At 39.4% G+C, this 24,753-nt stretch overlaps 1 protein-coding gene and 1 pseudogene across 2 annotated transcripts; one reads left to right on the forward strand and one right to left on the reverse strand.

Moving 5' to 3' along the window:
* The first annotated feature begins 542 nt into the window (after positions 1 to 542).
* Positions 543 to 3,599, forward strand: LOC149098222 (metal cation symporter ZIP14-like). The gene is made up of 2 exons (XM_089276982.1): positions 543 to 1,078; positions 2,604 to 3,599. Exons 1-2 carry the CDS (start codon positions 920 to 922, stop codon positions 2,754 to 2,756), a joined length of 312 nt encoding a protein of 103 aa, XP_089133108.1. The 5' UTR covers positions 543 to 919; the 3' UTR covers positions 2,757 to 3,599.
* A 3,894-nt stretch (positions 3,600 to 7,493) lies between these two features.
* Positions 7,494 to 24,673, reverse strand: LOC110065132 (uncharacterized; annotated as a pseudogene). Its single transcript, XR_016203457.1, has 6 exons — positions 24,570 to 24,673; positions 21,063 to 21,330; positions 18,669 to 18,759; positions 15,302 to 15,391; positions 13,058 to 13,321; positions 7,494 to 11,374 (listed from the first exon to the last, which is right to left on the reverse strand). The product of XR_016203457.1 is annotated as an uncharacterized LOC110065132 (transcript).
* Positions 24,674 to 24,753: the final 80 nt, after the last annotated feature.

A 24,753-nucleotide genomic window follows, 5' to 3' on the forward strand; every position in this document is an offset into this window, starting at 1 on the left:
ACCAAGCTCCTTTAACTCAAATACTGCGTACTGCCCAGGTTGAGCGTCACTACAGAACATGTTTGCATAACAAAGCAAACAAGATCCAATCTTTATTAGTTCCTTGTATCGTATGCGCAGGTTATTGTCAGCACTGGCAGAAAGAGAAGAGTAGCCCCGTTGCTTGATGATAATTATTGGTGACGGCCTTCATAACTTTATTGACGGCTTGGCCTTTGGAGCATCATATTCCAATTCAACTTATGTTGGTATCAGCACCTCATTGGCAATATTCTGCTAAGAGCTACCACACGAACTTGGTAAAAATCATTACTTGATGCAGTTTTCTCACTGTTATTTACAAATCAACCTGTTGATGGTAATTTGGTATTGGGATGTCAGTTATTTACCCTCTTACCTTTCTCTTGCGCGGGTGTTAGATAAATAAATAAATAAATAAATAAATAAATAAATTTAACAAATCGAATGTGGTTTAGCGTGGTCTGTACACTTATCGACGAGTTCGCGTCATCACAGTGGTCAAAATCTTGTGGACTCACGAGGCGAAGCCGGGTGAGTCCACAAGTATCGAGTATCGTTGTCGATAAGAGTGCAGACCACGCTGAACCACATTCGATTTGTTTTTTACTACAATACCAACGTCAAAGGAAATGTTTTTTGTTTTCAGAGTGCGACCTGAAAAACGGCTTGCGAGACACATCGACGCGAGCAGCGTTGTCTGGACTCTTATCGACAACGGCAAATTACCCAACCAATCAGATTGCGAGATTAGTAGCAATTGTCGTAAAAAATAAAAAACTAAAAGTAAATAGTTTTCATGCTTTCTAAGCTGATAAAACTTTGAGTTTTCTTTGAATAACTATATTTGTTGAATTTCACTTGTTTGCCAGGTGATTTTGCCATTCTTCTCAATGCTGGCATGTCGTACAAAATGGCGCTGGCATTCAACTTTCTCCCGGCATGTGCTCGTTATCTGGGGCTGATCATTGGCTTGATACTTGGCACCAAAACATCGGCAGTCAGGTGGATCTATCCACTCGCTGGAGGAATGTTTGTGTACATTTCATTAGTTGACATGGTTACTATATTTTCGTTAAGCATGGCGCTATCATTTATTAGTAGAATTCTACTAATTTGTCAATGTAAATGCTGCAATCTGATTGGCCGAGCCATCGCACACTATCAGCCTTTGGTCAACAAAATAGCAACGTTTTCCTGTTTCTCTGAATCTGTAAGAAATATTTAGAAGCAAATGGATAATCAAACTCTCGAGAGACTAAAAGAGAGACATTCACGATTTCTTGAATTAAAAACTCAACACTGTTGAAGAAACTGATGAGAGCGCGTACACAAAACGGTGAATTTAAAATGAAAATTCTGTCCACGCGATCTCTCTAAAGCTTAAAGGGCGTCACACAAGACACTGAGATGATTTTCAGCCCCGGTTGAATCACCGCAGAGAATGCTAAAAATAACCACTTTACGCAAACCCTGGTTGTCAGTCTGCAATAACATGTAGTTCGCTTGGAGCCTGACCCGGGTCGTGTTAAGAGGCCCTAAAATAAGAAATAATTGTGAACCGTTATTTGAGGCATAACTAAGGGTCTATTTCCAAGGAGAGAGGGTTACCCTAGCATGTGGGTTGCCCTAGCACTCGCACATCTCCTCTTTATTACTTTGTCGTGTTTACAAGGAAGCCAAGGTTATCCGGGTAAGCGGGTTACCCTATCTGCGTGCTAGGGTAAACCCGCCCACCCGGGTAAACTTTCTATCAGTTTCCAGACCCTTTTGAGTGTAACCGCGCATTAAGTTGTTCCGGGTTGTAGGGTTACTGTGAAATTTTGCTTGTAAACCCGGGCTATCTCTTGCCCTCCAGCTAGGGTTAACCCGCTTGCTGGGGTAACCCTTCCTCCTTGTAAACAGGCCCTAAGTTAGAATTAAACTAAAAATGGCATAATAGATTATTGGCTCTCGATATTTATGAGGTGATAGTTGATTCGGTCTTCGGCCACCTCAACTACAGTGGATCACCTCATAGATCGAAATCTTGAGCTCATAAATTAGCTGATGTGGACCCGGCCAAATATGGCGGAGTATCTCAAGGAAGAGGTCTTATCTGTATATCTTGTGAACCGTCTCCATATTACAAAAAATACAAAATATTGATGGGTTTTACCGTCGTGCTTTAATTAACAGCTTGAAAAAGCTGCCGAGATGCCAGGTAGGATTAACCCGCCTACCCGAGTTAACTTTGTACATGTACTTGTTTCCGGACTCTTTGAGTGTGACCGCGCATTAAGGTGTCCCGGGTTGTAGGGTTACCCCACCTGTGAAATTTTGCTTCTAAACCGGGGCTATCTTTTGCCCTCCAGCTAGGGTTAACCCCTTGCTAGGGTAACCCTCCCTCCTTGTAAACCGTCCCTAAGTTAGAATTAAGCTAAAAATGTTATAATAGAACTTATAAATTAGCTGATGTTGACCCGGGCCAAATATGGCGGAGTAAGGAAGCGGTCTTATCTGTAAATCTTGTGAACCGTATACATATCACAAAAAAAATACAAAAAATATTGATGATTTGTTTACTGTTGTGCTTTAATTGACAGCTGGAAGAAGCTTCCGAGATGTCCGCAAGAATTGGACAAGCCTCCATTTGGAAGATCCTCAAGACATTTGCCCTTCAAAATTTTGGAATGCTCTTCGTCTTTGTCGTTATGTTTGTTCTTGGTGTTTATAAAAAGCAAATTTCTGCGAATTAAGTTCCTCTTGTTTCAACCAGTAGTCATGGATGGTTTTACTCGTGGCGTCATCAGAATTTCAAATCTTTGCTTTAAGTCCTACCAAGATATCTTTCTTTCAAGTTTAGCTGTTTGTTTTACTTTACAAGCTGTCAAATCGATAGCCATGGAATTTCAAAGTTGGACAACTTGGACAACTTGTTTTGAAAAATCGTGTTTTCTTCTATATTTTTCCTAATTACATGGTTTAGATAGAAGTTGTCAGGACTGCTACAATTTAAAATTCTGAAGGGAAGAACTAGAATATGTAAAAACTATCAAATGTTAAAAAGTTTAGATCATTGAATGTAGTGACGTCACGATGAAAACCATCCAAAATCCGAGGCTAACATAAACTAATGAAGTATTGTATCGTATTCCAGTGAAACCCGCTTTACGGACACCCCTTACCCTGTAATAGCGTGACATTTTTGAAAATGTGTCTTTTTTTTTCTGGTTATTGATCGCATGATCCTTGTAAATCTTCGGTCATGAACAGGAGCCCATCTGGTACAAGACATTTGATTATTTGAATGAGCCTTAGGCTTCTTTAGTTCAAACTTAAGTTGCAATCGGTACACCTTACAACTCGTTCCTGGTGCTTTTTGCATGTCTTTTATTTCCTTTGGTATTCGTACATGTATTCTGAGTTCTACTGTATCTGTATTATCTTTACGATAACTGCAGCAATTCTCGCGCGCTCATTGGCTAATTTTTACTGTCAATAAGCGGACAGACACATTAATTTATAATTTATGCGATGCGTCAACGAGCGAGAGCCGAAAACTTGACAATTTGTTATCGTGAAAAAAAAAAAAAAAATGACGTCAGTTTTTAATACGTCTGTCCTGTTATTGACAATGAATTTCGTCATAACATTGTCAAAGTAGTATGCCGATCGACTCGGCTATCGCCTCTTGGATCCACAACTACTTTGACAATGATATGGCGAAATTCATGACCAATAACAGGAGAGACTCATAAAAAACTAACGTCAATTTTTAAATCTACTGATATGTTTTTGGTATTAATGGTTCACAGCACCTGTGCATTAAGTTTTCAAGACTCGGCGCATGTGCAAGCGATAACGTTAACCCATTCGATTCCATTGTTTTATGAAAGAATCGAGAGCGAACTAATGGTTCTTGCGGGAAATTTTCCTTTGAAAATTTCATGTCTGAAGTAGTGAAAACACTGCAAATAGAATACAGTAGGTATCGGGTGATAGTAACAAATGACTGGAAATTAGGGAATAAAACGTGTGAGTTCAAAGCGGGTTTTCACTTGAGTGTTTAAAGTAATTCTCGATATTGCGTTGGCTTCATATTTCTAGCCTTAATGATGGGAGTTTAAGTAAATGGAGTTAAAGCTCTCCAGAAACTTAGATTGGCTGTAAAGCGTCAGAGTGTACTTGCCTAGTTCCTTGGCCTCAATATTTCGCCGCTGTCAATCGTGGTCACGTGGTACGGGGCGAAAAGTGTATCCCGGGCCGTTCGTCTGGGACACGTCACCGAAATCAATTGACTACGAAGGCGTGGGAGAAAGCCGTACAGGAACTAGGCAAAGAGTGAACCACTATATATTCACTGCCGAAGGTAGATCCCTCTCCGGCTGTAAGTTTTATCGGGGCATTTTGTTCCCAATAAGCGTGAGCATAAATAAAATTCTTCACATGACGTGAAGAAGTTTGTAAATAGTGCAACTCTTAAAGTTGTAATTTCCGTCGTTATGTTTCCGAAACAACAACCACAAGCTCTTCAGGCGCAAATTATTCACAAGTTATTGCCATATTTACTTTAAGAAGAACGGCTTGCATCGCAACTATTAGCTTTATTAGTGACATCAAGGAGGAGAGGTGTGTAAGGCGCCTTCGATACATTTACTTGTTCCACCCTTCGCGTCAACTACACGTGTATGGGGAGGTAAGGGGTGGGAGGGTGGGGGTAAATGTTGGTGCAGGCGATTTTGACCGAAAGCAAAATGAGTGATTATAACAAAGTCTACTGACATCTATGCGGATAACAGCACAAAACAAAAAGAGGAAGTTTTGACTTGCATGTGTGATCACAACACAGTAAGACATACGTGAAATCTAAAACGTAAATATAACAAAAATGGATACGGAGATGTTTCGATGGCCCGCTAGCGGAGAGTTTCATTTCATTTATGAAAGATGTTTTATACGTTTTAATAAATTATGTTGATATCCTCACATGTCAGTAACGTATGTACCAAACTGCTGAAAAATTCTAAGCGGATAAAATAAGTAGCGGGGGGGGGGGGGGGGGGCGGGGGAGGGCTGAGAGAAGTTGACGTTAAGCGGGGAATAAGTGAATATGTCGACAGCCACAAGCAGAAAACCCAGGAACAGGATCACCACTCAACTTATCAAACGATCACACCTAGCAGCCGAGTATAAAATGTTGCAAACAATAAAAACAGGCCATTTTCAGAGCTCTCCAGCCTCGTGCAAACGAATGCAGATCTACGCTCTCTTCATTTTAAGGAATGAAAGTGCCAACAAAGGGTCATATTGCCGCTTAGAATCGACAAAAACTCGTCTAAGACGCTTCAATTTGTCAACATTTGCAGGGGTGCATACCCCCAGACCTTCTAAGTACAGTGACAGCTTTCGATACTCACTTTCGTAGAAATATCAATTTGGAAGTTCTGCATTTTATTCTTGAACAATGTGGATTTTTCTGAAGTGAAATCTTTTAACGAAAAATGTGAAATATGGCAATTACAGCTTCTGAAGAACTGAAGAACGTGTGGTAGTAAACAGAACAAGAAGAAAAAAGATTGCAAGATCAGAAGTTCATAAGAAAAAAAAAGGAAACGCTAGTGATCTTATCAGACATGATGAAATGTAAAATAGCGAGGAACATTTCAATTGTTTACTCCACGTGAATTCAAATTCAGCCCGCTATAGGTAGATCGATACAAGTACAGCTGCCGGCTCTACCAGGAGAAAGTGCCTAAGGTGTCAGAGAAATACAGGACATAAGAATATCTTGCTTGTCGAGTCAGCCAGTAAAGTTTCCAGTTTAAACTATTGCTTATCAGTTTTAAACGTTCTTAAAACTGAAGAGGCGCGTGAAGTGAGAGTGCAGCAGATTTCTACCCAGTCTCTCTCCGGCTCTCACCGTCTCAAAATTTCCTCACACTTCCACTAACAGTTTCCCCATTTACGGTCAAAATCAAGCTACAATGTTAACTGAGAAAAAATACTCTCGTTTGAAAACCCCGTTTCAGTTTGGCGCTTGCAAAGAAGAAGTAAATATATAGGAAGTTTAAATATAACCCTGTTCCCTACTACGGCAGGGCTCGAAATTGCGACTGACTAGTCGCCAATGCGACCACAAATTGAGCACATGAATTTTCAGAACTGGCGACTCGCGTTTTGTCCGATAACTAAAGAAAACCACGACCCAACTTTTGTTTTTAAATCTTTATATTAGGAAATCAATCGGATATGGTGGCTAGTATACAACTCAATTTTCCGTCCCCAGTAAAATTATGTCTGAATATTACAAGATAATCGAAAAACTGGAATGTATTTCGACACGTCGATACTGCGTTCACGGCGCGCCATATTGTTTCAGTGGCTTCTTCCGAAACTGGGATCGCAGGCACACTTCAACACCATGTGCTTTTCATTTGCCGCGAAAATGGCGGCAGATACCAATCAGTTGAAGGAATTACATGAGTTTTTACGTGGGGGAGTGAAGATTCTGCCAAAAGGTTAATCCAGACTTTGAATCCTTCATCAGTTGTTGATGTAGGGAAAGTGGATTTCACCAAACTGTCGAAGGATATCTTAGGAACTAGCTTAATTCCAGGCGTCAAGGAAAGCAAGTCGAAAATATCACCTGAGAACAACGGTAGCTTTATAGCTAAGAGTTACTCGTGTTGTTTCTAATTGTTTTCGCTCTTCAGTTGTGACTTTTCTTGTATGTAAAGTAACGTATAAAATCGTGTTCTTGTGTAAGTTATATATAAAATAATGGCGACCAAAATTTACGATCTGGCGACCAAAATTTTTCCGTTAGTCGCCAGCTGGCTCCCGAACGCAGAAGTTAATTTCGAGCCCTGTGCGGGCTTGTACTCTACAGAGATCTCTAAAATTTCATGTTAAATTGGCTTGTTGCAATTTCGCGAAAAAAGGAAAGACTTCGCTTCCTCGCTCCTTCTTCGCGACTTGAGAAAACCCATTAAACAGGAAAGCCTACTGAAAAACAAAATGCTAAAAAAAAACAACTGCCAGTTCAGAATAACTTTACCGATAAATAGGGGAAAGTACGTAAAGCGCAGTCTCTGGTATGTAACTGAATTCCTGCAAAATATAACGTCCACCATCTTATGATTGTTGGCGTTAGAATCTTACAGAATACATTGACTTTCAGCCGTCCCATTGAGTTGCACTCTCGCGAAAATCCAGGGTAATATGTTAGGGATCTGCGATACTGGTACAAAACCATGCAATTGGTTTTCCGCTTTTCATAGAATTGCCAACTCAGTCTGTGTGAAAAACTAAAACGTAACTGCAAGATTCCACCGCAGGCAAACCCCTCAAAGAAAGTCCCTTTTGCGTCGAAAACATTACAAACTCTGATTTAGGCTCTGGTTAATCGTCTAACTTCTTGCGAGTCGAATTAACATCACAGTTTAGCTTGATGCCGTTTATCTCAAATACACTACAATATGGTTTGACAGAAATGTGCCTTAGCTCCACATTGAATTAAACAAACTTCATTGAGATAAACATAAAACTACTTGTAAAAAAAGACGTTATCCCCCGTATTTAGTTTAACCTAGTAGTACATAGTTCAAAGTCTGGTTCTTGCCTTACAACTAAACTGGCCAAAAGATTTCACACGCCAGTTTCCGTCTCACGAGATTTAGCGTATTTGGATTAATCACACCTACTCGGATTTCACGCAGGTTTTCCTTCATGCAGCAGTTAAAGGCTGCTTTCCAAGTGTTAGTTACGATAGCTACAGAAAAATTGAGCTAACCTCACTAACCGGATTTCCACAGATCGCTCGCGACGATCGTCGAAATAGAACTTAAGTCTGTCTCGCTGCAAAGTTGTTTCCATATGATTGCAACGATCGCGAACCTTTTTGACAGTAATCGTAAAGTTCAAACGGAAACCAGCCTTCAAGGGCTATTTTCTAAAATTTTATTCAGGAGAGAAAGGGAAAAAAAAGAACAGCTAGAAACTTTGCAATTTTAACTACTTCCATGTTCGAATATATAATGCAGATTTTTACACTTTTTACAAAATTACTGTTCATTTTGGAACAAAGAGGCATGTATCGCAAACGGTATCTAGGCAAATATTTCTCAACTAAGCTCAACTAAACAGTTCATTATCGCTTTTTTTCTATTTACGCAATAAATTTTCTAGCGAATTGACTCTAAGCATCTTTTTTTATCTTATTTATACAGGGAATCAATTAATTTGTTGATTCAATTCAATATAAAATTCTCCGCTACAATACTGTGAGTCCAAAAATTAAACAAAAATCGTGACTTGCTCTTTGATAGAAAGTCAGTTACGCGCTACAGACAAAATTCACTTGTTACACTGAATATCCCATTTAGATATCAATTATAAATTGTTGAGAATTACATCCTGAAATAAGCTTACGGTGTTTACACGAGCAGCTCGTAAAACAGTGGTATCACCTGTTGTTGTCAGATATTATTCTATGATCTCAAGTAATGTCAGTTTGTACGTGGTAAAAGGACGAGCAGTTCAAGTCACGTGACACTGAAGACAATCCGTGCTTCTGCCAGAATATATGTCTACTTTCTTCACTGAATGGATGAACCTGGTATTACCAATAATAAAGATCAACCTGAGGCAGTGCTCGTTTCACAATAGATTGAACCGTGTCCCGGGAACCTAGTGGATTGCAGACTAGGAGCAGCGCCTTCAGATTAGGAATGGATCTTAAGCTCTCCAGCAGACCATGCAAGTCACGTTCATCCATATTTAATGACGGAAGCTCCAACCATGTCAAGTTGGGAAAGAAGTGAACGCGCTTGGTGAGTGGAGCAAGGCTACCTCTTGTGTTAAAATTCCTAAGTGAAAGCCACTCTAAAGCTGAGAATGTTTCGTTGATTCCTCCAAACAGCGCCTCCATTTCCTTCACTTGCAAATTGCTTACATTCAGGCTAGTTAACTCGAGTGTTATTAAGGACGACATTTCAGGAAGTGACCGACCGAGCGCCGCGGCTGCTGCTGGAGTCAGCGTTAAACTACGCAGTCTCAGTACCTGAAGAGTCTTGTGTGTGATACTACAAACAAGTTTGTTAAATGCTGCAGCACAGCAGTCAACTAATAGAAGGTTAAGAGCGGTGACGTTAAATCGCGGTAACACACCAGCCAGTTTCTCAGCTTCAACTGATGTCAGTGAGTAAGCGTCCCCTGATATCTCTATTACCCTGACGAACGGGTCAGAACCAATAATCAAAGAGCACGTACTGCTATTTGGTATTTGCTCCAGCAGTTCACAAATACCGACCCCGCATCGTTCAAATCGAATGGTATTCAAATGTTTACAGTTTCTGAAAACCGCACAAAGGTCTTTGAATGCCTGTGCGTTCCTTATTTGACAACAGCAAAGAGATCTTAAGAATTTCAAACTTGACTGTTTTGAACACAGATTTGTGGAGCGAGATGGAGTAGAAATGGTAATTGTTTCATTAAATAGTCTCACATGGTCATCACACAACAGCTTTAAATCTGTTATGTAAAACTGAGCTTTTCCATTATGGAAACGAAGAATGCAATTAAACAAAAACTCTTCGCATCCTACAGTCTTGAACTGCCTTAAAAAATCTCCAATCAAGAGAGCCGCAGAGTTCTCGGTTATTCTCAGTGGGACATGTAAGCAATCGAAAAACTCCAGAACCTCGTGTAACCTTGACATGAGTTTCCCCATAGCAAAATAGAAAAAAAAGACCATGGAAACATACAGCTTTACAGGAAGCAACTTCGTTCAAAAGTGTCATCTTTGGTATATGTTCAGGAAATGGTCTGTAAGAGGCAATCAGGATGATCCCAGCTGTGCAATCAAGCCAATGTCTCACCAGTGCAGGTTTTTTTGACTGAACTTCTTGAAAAGATTGGTCAACCAAGTCACTGAACCTCTCATGCCTGATTGTGACGTCACACAGTGGCACGTCTGTCTCGTTGTCTTCATCTGGTATTGTCTTTGATAAATCCAATGTTGGGTCAGAGATCCTGACTGATGTGAAGTGCTGCAAAACCTTCACTGCTCCATCGTCAGACAAACCGCAAACGAACTGGAATACATTCTCCCAGGTCACACAATCGTCCAAGGTACGTGCGTGCTGTTCAATTCCACCGAGATTTCCTACAGGGACACATCTGTAGGTGACGAACCAGGCTGCCAAGAACTCTTGAATGCTCTTGTGGATAAAGGATACCATCCCTGCTGGTCGAAGATTTTCTGCGTACTCGCTAACTTGAAGCAAACCAATGATAAGACTTTCGTCACAAAGAACGGCAGTGGACAGTTGATCATACTCGAACACATGATCGTCCTTCAAAAGACATTCCAACGCCACTCTTCCGATTTCAGCAAGAACATCTTTGAAATCGTGTACTTCGCCAAAGCGAGCAGGAGAGTCTTTCCCTTGATTGTAATCCAAAACGTACTGGACGATCGCAAAATACAATTTTGTTTTGCTTCCAGGAAAGCTCTTTGACTTGCCCTTTTTCCATAGAGTGCAAAAGAAGAGAAGAAGAAGCGGAACTTTTGCTAAGTCTTTCAGTTTTTGCCGATCAAGATGACGACTCAGCTCTTCTGCTTCTGCTTTGCCACCAAGCATTCTGCTCATAAAGGTCACTCTGTCCTCTTCACTAAACCCGGTGATCTCAGCATGCATGTCTTTAAACGCTCGTAGCTCGTCAGCTTTGGAAATTCGAGTCGTTATCAGGACACAACAGTTTCTCAGCTCATTTCCACTGAATATATCGTAGATCTCGGACTTGCTGCCGCAGCGATACTCGTCGTATCCATCAAACACCAGCAAAACCTTGTCTTCATTGTTGGTGATGTAATTCAGCAGGCTATCTGTAAGATGTTTATCCTTCCGTGCGAAAATAGATGAGCGACTCATAACATCCTTGAGGCTTTGGCATTTAGACACTTCTTTGAGATTAACGACAACCAAAAGCTCGAACTTCTTCAAGATATCTTTCTGTTGGTCTCCTGTAGTCGTTTCATCAAGTTCAGCCCAGTCTACAGCCAGTTTCTTGACGAAAGTGCTCTTCCCAATACCCGTTTGTCCTTGGACGAGTATCCTCTTTGGTACAACACCGTTCTTGTTTGCAGTGAACACTTCCGTGTAATGTCCCAGTTCAGACCGTGATGACCCAGCTGGACTTTCTTCCTCTTTCACCCAGGACAGTCGAGTGTAGATCTGGTGAATATCCACGGGTGATGTTTTAGACCACACAGAGGTAGGCACTTTGGCGGTTCTCTTGTAATGCTCTGCAAGTTTACTTCGACAGGATTTCACATCAAAATTGTCCTCTGCAGATGCTTCTGAATCAGTAACTGCAATGATAACGAATTAGGGCTTCAGTAAAAACAATAACTGACATAGCTTGCAAGCCGCGTTATCATACTCAATATAAGTACGCAAGCTAAAAAATCCACAATAATTCCACAAGACATTTTTTTTCTGCGCAAGTAGTCCCGTCGCTCATTTATTTTCACTGGCAATGTAACAAAACAATTGATTGATGCATTTCGCTGTGCATCATCGAGCTTAGGCTGGTTTCCATATGATCGCTGTGATCGCTTCAGAAAAAGTTACGATCATTGTCGTAACGATCGCAATGACCGCTGTACTCTTTTTGCGGCGATCGCAGCAATGATAAGGGAAACAGTCTTTACGATGCATTTGTTATGCTCTCCTGACTTCTCGCGTGTATCATAGCTCGATGAAGCACCCTGAGGGCCCGTCCACACTACGGCAGAGGACTCTGAAAACGCAGCTTTATTTTTACGGTTTGGCCTACCGTCCACACTAATCCGACACGAAAACGGAGCTTTTCGGAAACGCTCTTCAAACTGGAAGAATTTGAAAACGCCGGCTTTTCGTTTTCGTGTGGACAGCGAAAACATTTTGAAAATGGAGCTTTTCGAGAACGATGACGGCACGATAATTACGTCGTTTCCCTGGCGGAGATTTCCTCAAACACAACTCCAAAATGACCGGTGATTGCTGTGTTTTCAAATTCCTCCGGCGCAGTGTGGACGGAAAACATTCGATGGGTTTTCAGAGTGAAACATCCGTTTTCAAATTCTTTCGGCGTGATATAGACATGGGTCATACTGTACTGCACACGAGAAACTGAAACAATACATGTGAGAACGTAACTTCTTACATGCATTTGCGAAGGTCATATCTAAAAATGTTGAAAATTACAGAGTCTACAATTATACATACTGTCTTTAATGTGTTTTAGACTAGAAGGCCTTTTTGACTCAAAGATTGATTTTACAGTGTAAATTCGTCGCAGCTTTTCTGTCTTTTTCAACTTAATGTAAAGGAGTGGTAATGGTATGCATTGCAAACATAAATAAACCTCATTCGTCTTAAGTTACGCGCGTCTGCACAAGCAATTTAAAGAATTTTGTTTGTGTTTTTTTACCTCCACGGAAACAACTTTTTGGGGGTTCAAATCGCGGGAAAAAAACTTTTCCTTAAGTCTACTGCAGGTTTTTTTCCCTTTAACTTTCCACGTCACTTACCAATTAGTCTACGTAGAGGTAGAGATTAACCCCACTGATTGTACTTTCTACAAACTGTAGGTAAGCAATGTTCCCGTTATGCTTTGCACTGTGTGTGTGACATAGAACGTGGCTGAAACTGACATTAAAGTTTGCTTCTAAAACTGCTTAAGTGCGCAACAATGCTGTATGATCTAAGGGAATGCTCCCTAACCCCTTCAAGAAAGTATCCTTTTGGGTCCCTCCTTAACTCAATCCGTACCTACGGGCTTGATTTCATAGCAGCTAAGAAAAAATTGTTTTGCATCACATTCGAGTGAAAACTATTGTATTGAGGCAAATGTATGAAGGTTAACAATTGCATCGACTGCCGAGGCTGCACGTTCTACAGCATCATGTCCTGTAGATTGTGAGGAGACCCTATCCTCGGCTATTTTTTTCATTTCCAAACCTGTTTCAAGTAGTCACACTGTAACAAAATGTGTCATGGAGTTTCCTTACCACAAAATTCGTTGGCCACGTTATTGAGACCTACTCTGTGATGACACAAAGCGTTGTAGAGGTCACAATAAAATGTAGTCGAAGTTGTTGTATTTCTCCAGTGAAGTAACATCCGATATGGTTTTTCTCTTGCATTAGCATCTATTTCATCCAGTACATCCTGACTAATGCAAAGGCGAAGTCCCAGCTTCTGCCACTTTGCAGCAATCTTTCCCGCCAGCTCATCTAGATCACCATCACCAGGTTTGCCTTCTTTAAAACGGACTATATGAGAGAGAGTAAAAGCTTGAAGTTAATCAATGATGCAACTGATTTTGTTACAAATAAAAAAGTGATAAAAACATCATCTCTCCTTCAAGTGAAACAAGATATTTATTCATGACACCCAAGAGGCTATGATCACAGTCTCTCATGACCCCTCAAGCCAAATTTCGATTTTGGAAAAGAGCCTTTCTCACGTTTTCGCATAAAATTATGCTGGTGAAAGCTGCAATTGAAAATTTTGATTCTTTCCTGTTCAAAACGTTCAAGTTAAAAAAAAAAGACGTTGATGAAAGGTTTGGACGTGTGCTCTTGTTAATAACGATGATAGTTTGACTCCATGTTTATCCCTTTCTGGCGAAAATAGACGTAATTTTCCAAACTGCGAGGGCCTGCCTGGGGAAGAGTGAAATTCACAAGAAAGTAATGACCAAAATGAGGTATACTGCGTCACATCAGCCGAACACTCTGGATTTGTGATATTTCTTGTTTTTGTACTACTCAATTAGCAGGGAAACTGGTTTGGCAAACTGTTTTTCTCGCTGCTTTTTTAATGCCTTTTTTTCTGGGAAGTGGACAAATGTTTCATTGTGCAGTCGGCAAGAGAACATTTACGGCTGCGTTTCTTCTTAAGTTGAGCGATCTGTCGAAGGTAACATGGCTAACTTTCTAATCCTTCTGAACAGCTTTTACATTTACGGCTAAGCTTTCTCAATAACCTTTAACTGTGTGAAGTGTCAGCTTGGCATAGCCGCTAGTCTTTGGGAGAGTAGTTTTTAACTTTTTGGTTGAAATTTCTTTTCTTGCCAATTTTCCCGAAGCCGGTATTCGAAATTTCAACTGGTTTTGGACAACTTTCTCCTTGATGCATGTGGTCGTAGAAAAGGGCACAGATTCTCAAGGTAACGTAATCTCTTTAACATGACGCTCTCTTGAAAATCTTTTTTTTTTTTTACCTCATTTAAAGCAATTTATCAGCCGTTTATTTATTTAATATCTATTTATTTTCCCACTGATTTCGGCACAGGGGTCAGTAGAGGGGTTGCGAGGCCCAGTGGTCTCATGCTTAGTGTGCTGAACTCAGGATCAAGCGGTCTGAGTTTGAGCCCAGGCCGGGGAGGGGGGTGGGGAATAGAATTACTACTGGTCGCTTCATGCTACAGAAACCGGGATAAGCTCCAGCCTGATAGCACATGGGGGTCAGCAGAGGATCAGTAGGGGGTCAGCTGACTGAGGTCAGTGTTCTGTCAAACCCCACTGCACTAGCAATTAGAGTTCTCCTAGTGATAAGGTGCCTGTCAGGCAGCAGAATTGGAATATGAAACTATTATTAACTGATCTGTTGATTTTTAATTTACTAGTTGGGCTCAGTTATATACACTCTTACTCTGATGTTAATGTGCAAGTGGTCACCAAATCATGCTGTTTTGGAAGTGAAAATGAAAATAAAAATAGCTTGGAACTAAACAACAGGCACAAGTCTGGAGTGGTTATATTTATGTCTTCTGTCTCCAAATAGAATTGGAATTTGGATTTAAGGGACTTGGCTTTTGTGGATGAGCAAAGATATAGAGGCTGGCCAAAAACCTTAGAGCAAGAACGAGAACCAACAACAAACTCAGTCAAGGTATGCTGTTTAACCAAGAACTCAAACCCAGGACACACTGATAAGAAGTGAGCCCCCTCTAGCTGTTACCACTGTATCACCCTGCTCTGGCAAAGTGCATTTTCACAGGGAGGGCACCAAAAATTGTAATTGTTTATTTGTCTTACTTGTAGGAAAAAATATTTGCTCAGCTTTCTGGACATGATCAGGGTTTTAACCCCTAGGCTGACAAAACACTGCTGCATGATGAGAAAGCCATGATGTACATCATGAAGAGAATGAAGAGGACTTTTGGAGGATGGAACGAAAATAGGCCTGTGCATTCCTTGGCGAGGTTTCTTGTATGTATATACTGAAGACATATAAAATAAAATAACCTGTTTTGTCCACATTTGTGAGTTTGGCTTGTTTAGGATCTGGTGTACTCCAACTGGGTGACAGTCCTCTTTTCTCCTCTCTTGATTTATCTGCAGAAACAAAATTTGATGATAACATTATCTCCTTGATTTAAACACAACATACGTTTGTAAAGCCACCTACATTGTTCTGAACAAGTTTGCAATGTGCATAATAATCCCAGTCCCGCAGGATTTATTTTCCCCGCTTTGCAGAAGCTCTTAGCTTGTGGGGTGGGGTGGTGGTATGGGTTGTAGAGCAGTTTAGACTGAACATGCAAGAACTCAGTTATGTGTCAAAAGGGAAGACGACTGGAATATTTAGGACTGTGAGTAGAACTCAACTGAAAGAAATTTTGCCACGTGGCTGATGCAAAAATGGCAGTAAAACACTTTCATTGTTTGAAAATGCTCAATGAAGCAAACACTCACCTACAGCTAATGGTTTCCTACAACTTAATTTCTCTTCCAAGTTCTTTTTTAAATTTGTCTTGTGTAATAATAACTTAGGCCTCGATAATTTGTTAAATAAATTGGAGCTTAGCACTGAGAAAAGACCTTTACTAAAATGTGTTTCTTGTTGGTGGAAAAAGGCACACCCATTATTTTGTATAGGTCAGCAGGTAGATAACAAAACTAACAAGATACATCAGGTTAAATGTATGAAATTGGACATAATTATTCACGTGCGTTAGTAGTGTTGATTATACCTCATAACAAATGAGATGAGAAATTATAATAAATAAAAATACATATTACGGACGGTGCCTACTTCTGTTAGTGCGCATACGTTCTGCGCATCACGCAAGGCACGGTTTAAGGACGTTCGCGCGAAAATTTTCCACTCGATAGATTTTTTAAAATTTTTCCTGCAGTCAGATAATGAGTTTCTTGTGTCAGAAATGCAAAAACAATTGGGGCTCACCGACTTCATTTCAGAGATAAAGCGTGTGGAAAACTACCCTGATTTTGAAAAATTGGCGCACGTAATTCAGCATGGTCTACACGGGTTTATAGTAAACAAATATCGAAGGTGAGTCAACCGAGGGCAACGATCTTAGTCATATTTTGTAGTAGTGGGTCTGTTGCATAAATAATTCCAAATGTTGCCAATGTTTTCACAAAACTTAACCCTTCAACAGGCATTTGAAACCGCCACACAGATAAACGAAGAGCTGAAAAGAACGGAATTGGATGGTGCACTTTGCAAAAAATTCAAACTTCTAATCGATAGATTTTCTTCAATTTTTGCTAAACGTAGAAAATCGGTAGAGAAAATGAACCATCAAAAGTAAAATAGGGATCACCGAACGTCCAAGATCGTTAAATCCAAGCAAAGCTATAGCAATGGCCATCTGCCCTATCATTGTTCATTTTATTACTTAGCGCGCGTGCACATGCATGATGTGGCGTGTGAATTTGCATGCGCAGTGAGGATGCGCAGAAACAATTAGCGCGAACGTCCTTAAGGCCCATTAACCGATTCATGCGCGCGCTCGCGCGCGTTCCTAAGGAGGTGAAATTTCACTTCCGGTCACTTACGTCAGCCTGAGCACGGAAAATAAAAACAACTCAAAAACTTGCAAATTCGCGTACATTTCAGATGTTTTTCTTTGTGTTTCGTAAAATGCAAAGTAAAAAAAGTGCAAGCAAAGACAAAATAAGAGAAAGACAGAAAAACAAGAGCAATAGAAAGAGAAAAACTAACTCCGTGTGGCTTTGTTTGATCTTACCGACGTGTGCTGGTAGTGTAAATTGCGCACGCCCTGATAGGGTAACTTCCAATAGATATCGGGCGCACTTCCGGTTTCTTTAAATTCTAAAGGAAACGCGGTTTTTCATTAAATCCAGCCTTCTTCGACGAATTTCGATTAAAGCCAACGTTGGCAACATAGCTATGCATTCCTTTTTCAAAATCATGCTTTTTCAGAAAATTACGAAAATTTTTTAATATTTTGAAATGCTCTCAAAATCTGACCTTTAAGAAATGAAACAAAATCGATGCATAGCGTAATGAGGATTTAAATTAAAATATTAAATCAATGAAAAAAATCCCGAGAAAGTAATTTGCCTGGGAGCCTTTGCCTTTTTTCTGTATTAGTCACATGACCACGGGCGTGGACTGATGACGTCATCACTAGTGTTACTGGTCATGAAAAAGTTGAAACACATGAAATAACTCTGAACTAACTAAAAATGAGGAGGTTAGATGAGACTAACTTTTCCTTAGCAACGGCTCGAAAAGATCGGTTAATGGCCCTTAAGGGCTGGGTTGACATTGACGCAATCAACTACGGTACCAAGTACACGACTAAAATGAAAGCAATACTTTTCTACTGTGACCAAATCAAGTTTATTGAACCTGTACTTAAACCAAGAACACCAGAATAGCAGCACATCGCTAACCACTAACTGTTAACGTCTTCCAGCTGAAAAACTAGCTGTTATCTGTCGAAAAATTAATTATACTGAAATCCAACTGTAAACATGTACCTGCAAATTGCGTAGAGCCCGCGCAAAACAAGTGCGAGATACGCAAATGTTGTACTTTGTGGGGAAGTGACAGGAAAAAGTGTAACGGGCATCATAAAAGTTTTCAAAAAAGATCACTAACTTTAAAAAACGTGTGATTACCCCTACATTTTATGTTATAAAATGGAGGTGGTAAGCCTATTCAACACGTGATTAGTTTCTGGTTGTGAGCAAAGGGTATTTAGACTGTATTTTAGTTGAACCAGACAAAGGCTGTCAGAGACCCAAAAAGCGCTGTTGCAAAGATTTTGTTATTTAAAATAAACCAAAAATGGCTTATAAATGTGATCTTTATAAATGTGTTTGCTTTTCTGTATGAAAAGGTGAATTCTAAGAAAATCTGTGAAGAAATATCCTTTCCTTCTTTTTTCAGAAAAATGCTGATGTCAGCATTTTTGTTGAGATTCAAGGCTAATGATCTCGAAAAAATGCATGGCTACCCCAATTTTTCTTTGTGGATTCCAATAGCCCTAGTAAAGATCTACTTTTTCCATGTGGTCCTATCCTGGCACAAAAACCTTTGTATTTAGTAGGCACTGCCTTAAATAAACATAATTACAGTATGTTCACAACATGGCTGTTCATTTTCATTAACTGTCTCCAGATCGCAGTGGGATTTAGACATGTTCACTTCTGTAGATCAGGGAAAAAATTGCTGACAAAAGGAGAACCCAGAGAAAATTATTAACCCCAGGAGCTAGTGCAACAACCAACTACAAAATCAACTCATATAATGCTGTATTTAGGATTCAAACTCAGGCCACATATTTCACTTGGGGTTAGCTGACATTCCCACAGCAGTAAGGTATCTACTTACTCAACAATGTTGAATTCCTGACACTGCTTGACTCAGTCGGGACTGTGATTGACAGTGGAAACTTTGGAGAAGGACTATATGAACTGCAAGCCTGCATCAGAAAGAACAAAAAACAACCTGTTAGTTAAAGCAAAGGTTATCAGTAACACACTCCTGGCTTAGTAACATAGATGCACCTACAGAAAGTAGGGAAAATGCCAGCATCTTTAATGACAACACATCAATACAAAGGGGAAGTAGTTATATATATTATTAAATTAATTTAATTTCTGATTTGTTGTTTATTGGAAGTTGCTGTCCGTGAATTGTGATCAATGAAATAGAGTCACAAACAGAAAGGCAAACATTCCGAGTCAACCAGAAGACCCTGAAAATTATTGCACTAAGTATCTCACAAGAACAACCAGACTGTTTTCACATATCACTTCAAACACCAGCCATGAATGTGATTAAGTGCACTTTGGTTTAATTGGTATTTGGTGCACTTGCTAATATTTGGTTAAAAAGAAACATGCAACATATTATTGTTTGAAATTGCAATGTTCTCAGCCGATCAGCTGCTTAAACAAATTAATCAATCAATCAATCATAAGTTGGATTGTGTTACCACACATACAATACTTGCCCCTCTAATTTCTTGTTTCTGTTTTGAACTCAGATTGGTTTGTTTGCAGTTAATGAAACTATAATTACAGTCAAACTCAGAAAACCGTGAACACCTAAAATATGTCTGGAATGTTTATTGTGTTATAATCAATCACGATTGAGATCTTTGACGACAGAAACCACAGAAAATGGAAGTATATGTATTGCATTGGTCACGGAACTATAAATCTGGTTTTTGGTTTTCGATTTGTCCCAAGATATACCCTCTGTCTTTATATGTTTCTGAAAGTCTAAATAATTGCCATCCTTTTGTATAGAGAACCACATCATGTACTTAGTTTGAGGGATTTAGGAAAACAAGAATCTCGCCGACGCGTACAGTTACTCAAACAAGGTGACACTTAATTTGACATGGCTATAAATAGGGATGAATAAAAAATTTAAAATTTTGGTGGTTTCGCTAACCTTGGTATTGTGTTTGGTTAAACTAGCGACTTGTTTTATTTTAGCAAATAATTTATTTATAATTTATTTTAGTAAATAATTACAATCCAATGGGCATACATACCCGGTGATTAAGTTTTTTTAACACCCAGTGGAAAGGTTGACGAAGATAAATGTAAATGCTTGCTAATTTTGGAATTAGTTAAGGCTAACAGTTAACACCTCAATTTTCTGCTGTTCTTTCCCAAATAAATTTGCAGTTGATTCACATATTACAAAAATATAATGGAAGACTTCCAATTCATCAATATCACTTGTGGCTTTTCATCGTTATCAAAATAATGAAAATGAAATAGCTAAAGCACCAATTTGGATTGTTGGCACTCGAGTGGTTCAATCACTGCCAGTCGCATCGGCCCGGCACATTGCATTGGGGTTTGTGAAAATAGCTTTCCAACATTTAAAAACATCCCAAATCCTCTTTGCAAGTGTTTAAATAGGCTGCCTGTAACAGCAATTATCTAGTTTCTTTTTATAACCGAAATAGAGGATTTATTTGGTGAACTTTTGAAATGAAACAAATTTGCTCTGTGACCGATGGGATACATCCATTTTGTGGTTTCTGTGGTTAAAGATCTTGCTTGTGATTGGTTATAACACATTTAAACATTCCAGACATGTTTTAGGTATTCACAGTTTTCCAAGTTTGACTGTAACAACTGAAACTGCATTCAGAGTAAAAACAAATGCTTGAATACTTCATGGATTTAAATCAAACATCAAACAGCCAGATCTTCTGGACCAATCAAAATGTAGGATTCTTTTCAGGGAGGGGGGGGGGGGGCATGTAAAAAGGCCAGGTTGCTTGTCATATCTTTTAGGGGTTAAAAAAGCAGTTCTAGTACCTCTAAGGATTTTCAGCCAAAAAAAAAATCTGCAATGGGAGCTTTCACAGAACCTTTCAGGGTATTGAGCCCAAAAAACAAAAACAATAGACAGAATATATTTGACAATCAACTTTACGACTAGAAGGTATTCAAAGTAATCATCTTTAATACCATTATAAATTGTGAAAGTGCCAGTTATTCTGTTGTTTTAGAATTGGTACCTCTTAGGTGTGAACAAATTTCAAGCTGCGTGCACAAAAAAGGACCTTGGTACCTCTTAGGGGTTCTTTTCAAAATTTCCCACCATCACCCACCATCAATTTTATATGGGAGCCCCCCCCCCCCCCCCTCCCCCCCACCACCCCTGTGTCTTTTCACTGCTCCTCTGCAGGAAATTAAATTACAGTATACAAATAAAAACGCAGGGTAAACAATGTGTCTAAATAATAATTGATACCTTGTTATTCTTGTGGGAGTCCATTAAGTCTGCAGGTGACTGTGAATCACCACCAACTCTTGATGCTGAAGAACTGCGAGGTACATACCAAGTGGATGGAGTAGCTGATCTAACTACTTGTGATGGAGGAAAAGCAGCTGGTGTTTCTGGTAGATAATAAGGTCTGCATGATGCAGTCTCTGACGTGTCACTGGCTGTTGACTCGCCTAATGTTTTTCTTGCCCTCGTGTTGTCCATTGGTAGAAGTACTGATTCATCTGATTCAAGCCTTATTTGAGGAAGATCAACAATATTGAATTATTATCATTATGATAATAATGATTTTCCTCAAATATGGCTTCCAGCAAATGCTGAGTGATCAGTAAAAAATTACTTATTCTATAATGAATAAATCTGGCAAAAACAGAAAAGGCAATCATCTTACGAATTTACATTAATTTACCATTGGGCAAAACAAAATCACATTGCAAGAAACAGAATTTCAATGAAAAAATTTTGATTTCTGATCCACATTAAAAAAACAAATGGTCACAGAATATACCTGCCAACACTCACACTTAAGGCCTGATTGTCTCATGCCTGCAGGTCTAGAAAACTTTGATATCACACCAACTCAGGGCTATGGACCAATTTCTTACATTGCTGATAGCTGAGCAATTTATTTATTTAAGCACTTAACAGCCTTAACTGACAATACTTTCGCACATATGTAATCTCAAAACAATGAACAGAAAGAAAGGTCTGATATCAAGAGAGCCGGTCCTCAGGCAAGTAGCCTGTGAATGCAGACGTATTTCCGGCTGTCGCTTGTCTCTGCCAAAAAATAACGTCTCCGAACCCGAGCCAGGAAATGATTTCTGTGACATAGGAATTTTAAGCCAATCACGGTCTAGCTCAAGTAACCCTAGAACTACTGCGCGAGGTATTCGCTGCGAGGAGCACTCGAGTTTCATTGTATCATGGAATCTGATTGGCCAAAGAGAAACAAAAGTCATTACATCACAGAAATTGTTTCCTGGCTCCGGTTCGCAGACGTTATTTTTCGGCGGAGACAAGCGACAGCCAGAAATACGTCTGCGTTTGCAGGCTATCAGGCAAGCTGTAATTCTGGTTGGTTGTCTTTACATGTAGTTATGTTAGTAACATCGAAACATGTCTTATATATTAAAAAATGTCGTAATCCTCTTAAAACGTGTAGTTATATTTTTCACAATTGTTTCCACAATTTGTCACAATTCTGTTCACTGGGTTTTCACATCTACACTATGTCCGACAGGTCTTACAGCCATAGACTGTCAGTTGTTTCTTTAACATCCAGTAAGCTGTAGTAATTTCAAACTTACCGTTGAACAAAATAAAAATAATTAGAAAGATTTCTTGCATCAGAAAATATAATGGATCATTTGCATTCCTGATCGGCCTGAACAATGCTTTCTTGCTGTTAGTGTTTCTGATAATTTGGCCAAGCAATGAATCAGTATGATTGTCATTCACTGATAATACTGCAAGTTACTCTCTGTAGGCATTCATGAAATAATAGCATAATACATACATGTACATGTACTATGTGACTTGACAAGAAGAGAAATTATTCAGCTTCAACTTTGCTATCAGAAAGGCATTTCCTTGATTTGACATGGGACTGCCTTTTTTGTTGTTGATACATGTATATATATATTTTTTGTTTTCCACCAGTTTCTAGCTGCAGGGTTCGTACACTTTTTCAGGCCAAAGTTCAAGGACTTTTCAAGGACTTTCCGGGACCCTACTTAGAAATTTCAAGGACTTTTCTTCATACAAATTTACCTACAGCCAAGCAAAATGTGTGTTTCGAAAGCTATGCTTCGGGTATAAACACGTGCACATGCAGAAACGTCAGAAAACAAGAGCTTGAAAACATGTAAACCAGACATTTGCTTTGCATTAGTGGCTCAATGAACATGGGCGAGAGTAACGAGAGAGCACTGGTAAGAAAAAAGGAGTGTTTTCACACAGCATTTCAAGAATTTCGTACTCTGTTCACCTGAAAATTTGTTTTCACCGGCTTTCATTTACTTTAAAACTTATAAGCATTGATATTTTTTGATCTTGTTCAATTATAAATAATCAAGGACTTTGAAGGACCAAAAACTAATTTCAAGTACATTCAAGGCCTTGAAATTGGATTTCAGAAATTCAAGGGTTTTCAAAGGTTTTCAAGATGCGTACGAACCCTGTAGCTGGGAGGCCACAGTGTTCTTTTCACTTACAATGGCCCTGTGAGTGACTCATTTTTCATATTTTTAGGTCCAGTTAAGTACGGCTACATTTTCCTTCAACTTGTCTCCCAACATTGTTGCATTGCTAGTTGAAACCCACTGTTGTGCGTATTACCATGTCTGTGACCAACTTGTCTCGCACCAAAATACAGTGGTACAAGTTGAGACAACATGTTGCGTAGAGTATACTTGACTTGTACTTACTGCAACAAATTTTAGTTTTGTTGCTCGTATTACAGTACAACCGAATTAAGCTACAACTTCCCTTGCAACAAGTTTGAATACAATGCTTGTGATTGGCCATCAGCGACATTCAGCTACGAAGCACATTTTAAAAAAAACTTGGCAGACCGAGAACTCAAAGTAAACCTGGAAAATCAGAAATTTGCCCTATACGAAAACCTCAAGGGCTATTGTAGTCCTTGGGACACTTTATTTGTTTCTTAAAAAAACAAGCAGCAAAACGAAAAGGCTTGAAGGAACTGTCCATTGCGAAATGTTAACTTCTCAATTTCGTTTTCAGGGCCTGCCCATTGTTTTAAGAGGGTCGTAGAGGGGTATTCTCGTGATGCGTGATTAGCTGATTTTATTTTCCGTGAAACGTAAATTTTGGAAATTACTTTTCATGATCCATGAACTGAAGGTTTTCTGTGATCTGTGAAGAACTTGAATTATTCAGCGATATTCATGATTTCACCATTCTATTCTACGTTGTTTTGAGACGCAAGTCCTCCGGATGGTTAGAGTCGTTTATCGAGAGTGACTTAGTTATGCGATTTGCAATGGGGGCTTTGACTTAGCCACCATTTTGCTTTCTTCAAACACTCTTTCCAGTGTACGAACACATTATTAAAAAGAGTATCTTTCTTGCTTATTTTCGTGATTCGGGAAAACGAAATTTTTATATTCGTGATCCGTGATCCTCTAATTTTTCCGTTCGTGAACCGTGCAGAGAATCCTCCTTCCCCCGCGTACGACCCTTTTTTTAGGAAATTAACGCGTCAAAGATTAATTCTGCGATAAATTATGAGAACAATTGTGAAGGGTATGATCCACAAACAAATCAAATCGGAAAATCCAAAATACTTCCGGCAGCTCAAGAGACAGTCGACGAAGGGAAAATTACAGCGAAAGCAATTTCAGTTCTTTGCGGAATTGAAATCTGTTAGCCTAAACTATTGTAGCTACTCGATCTGGAAGAAAGCGTTCATCTAAGTTAAACCTTACTGTGTTAATTATTCACACAAACCTTACAACTTTACATCTGCATCAAACAAGCGACTGTAGTGAATATTTTATCCATCTTCCTTCACAAACATTTCAGCTGTAAGAAGATAAGAATACTGGGTGGCAAGGCGCAAAAACCGCTGATTGGCTGAAAATACGTTGTCTCGTCTGTCTCGTTGTTTTGGAGCATGCTCAACCGGTTTCCG

The sequence above is a fragment of the Orbicella faveolata genome, unplaced genomic scaffold, assembly GCF_042242905.1.
Source record: "Orbicella faveolata isolate gen_17 unplaced genomic scaffold, um_ofav_v1 contig_46, whole genome shotgun sequence".
Taxonomy (NCBI): Eukaryota; Metazoa; Cnidaria; class Anthozoa; order Scleractinia; family Merulinidae; genus Orbicella; species Orbicella faveolata.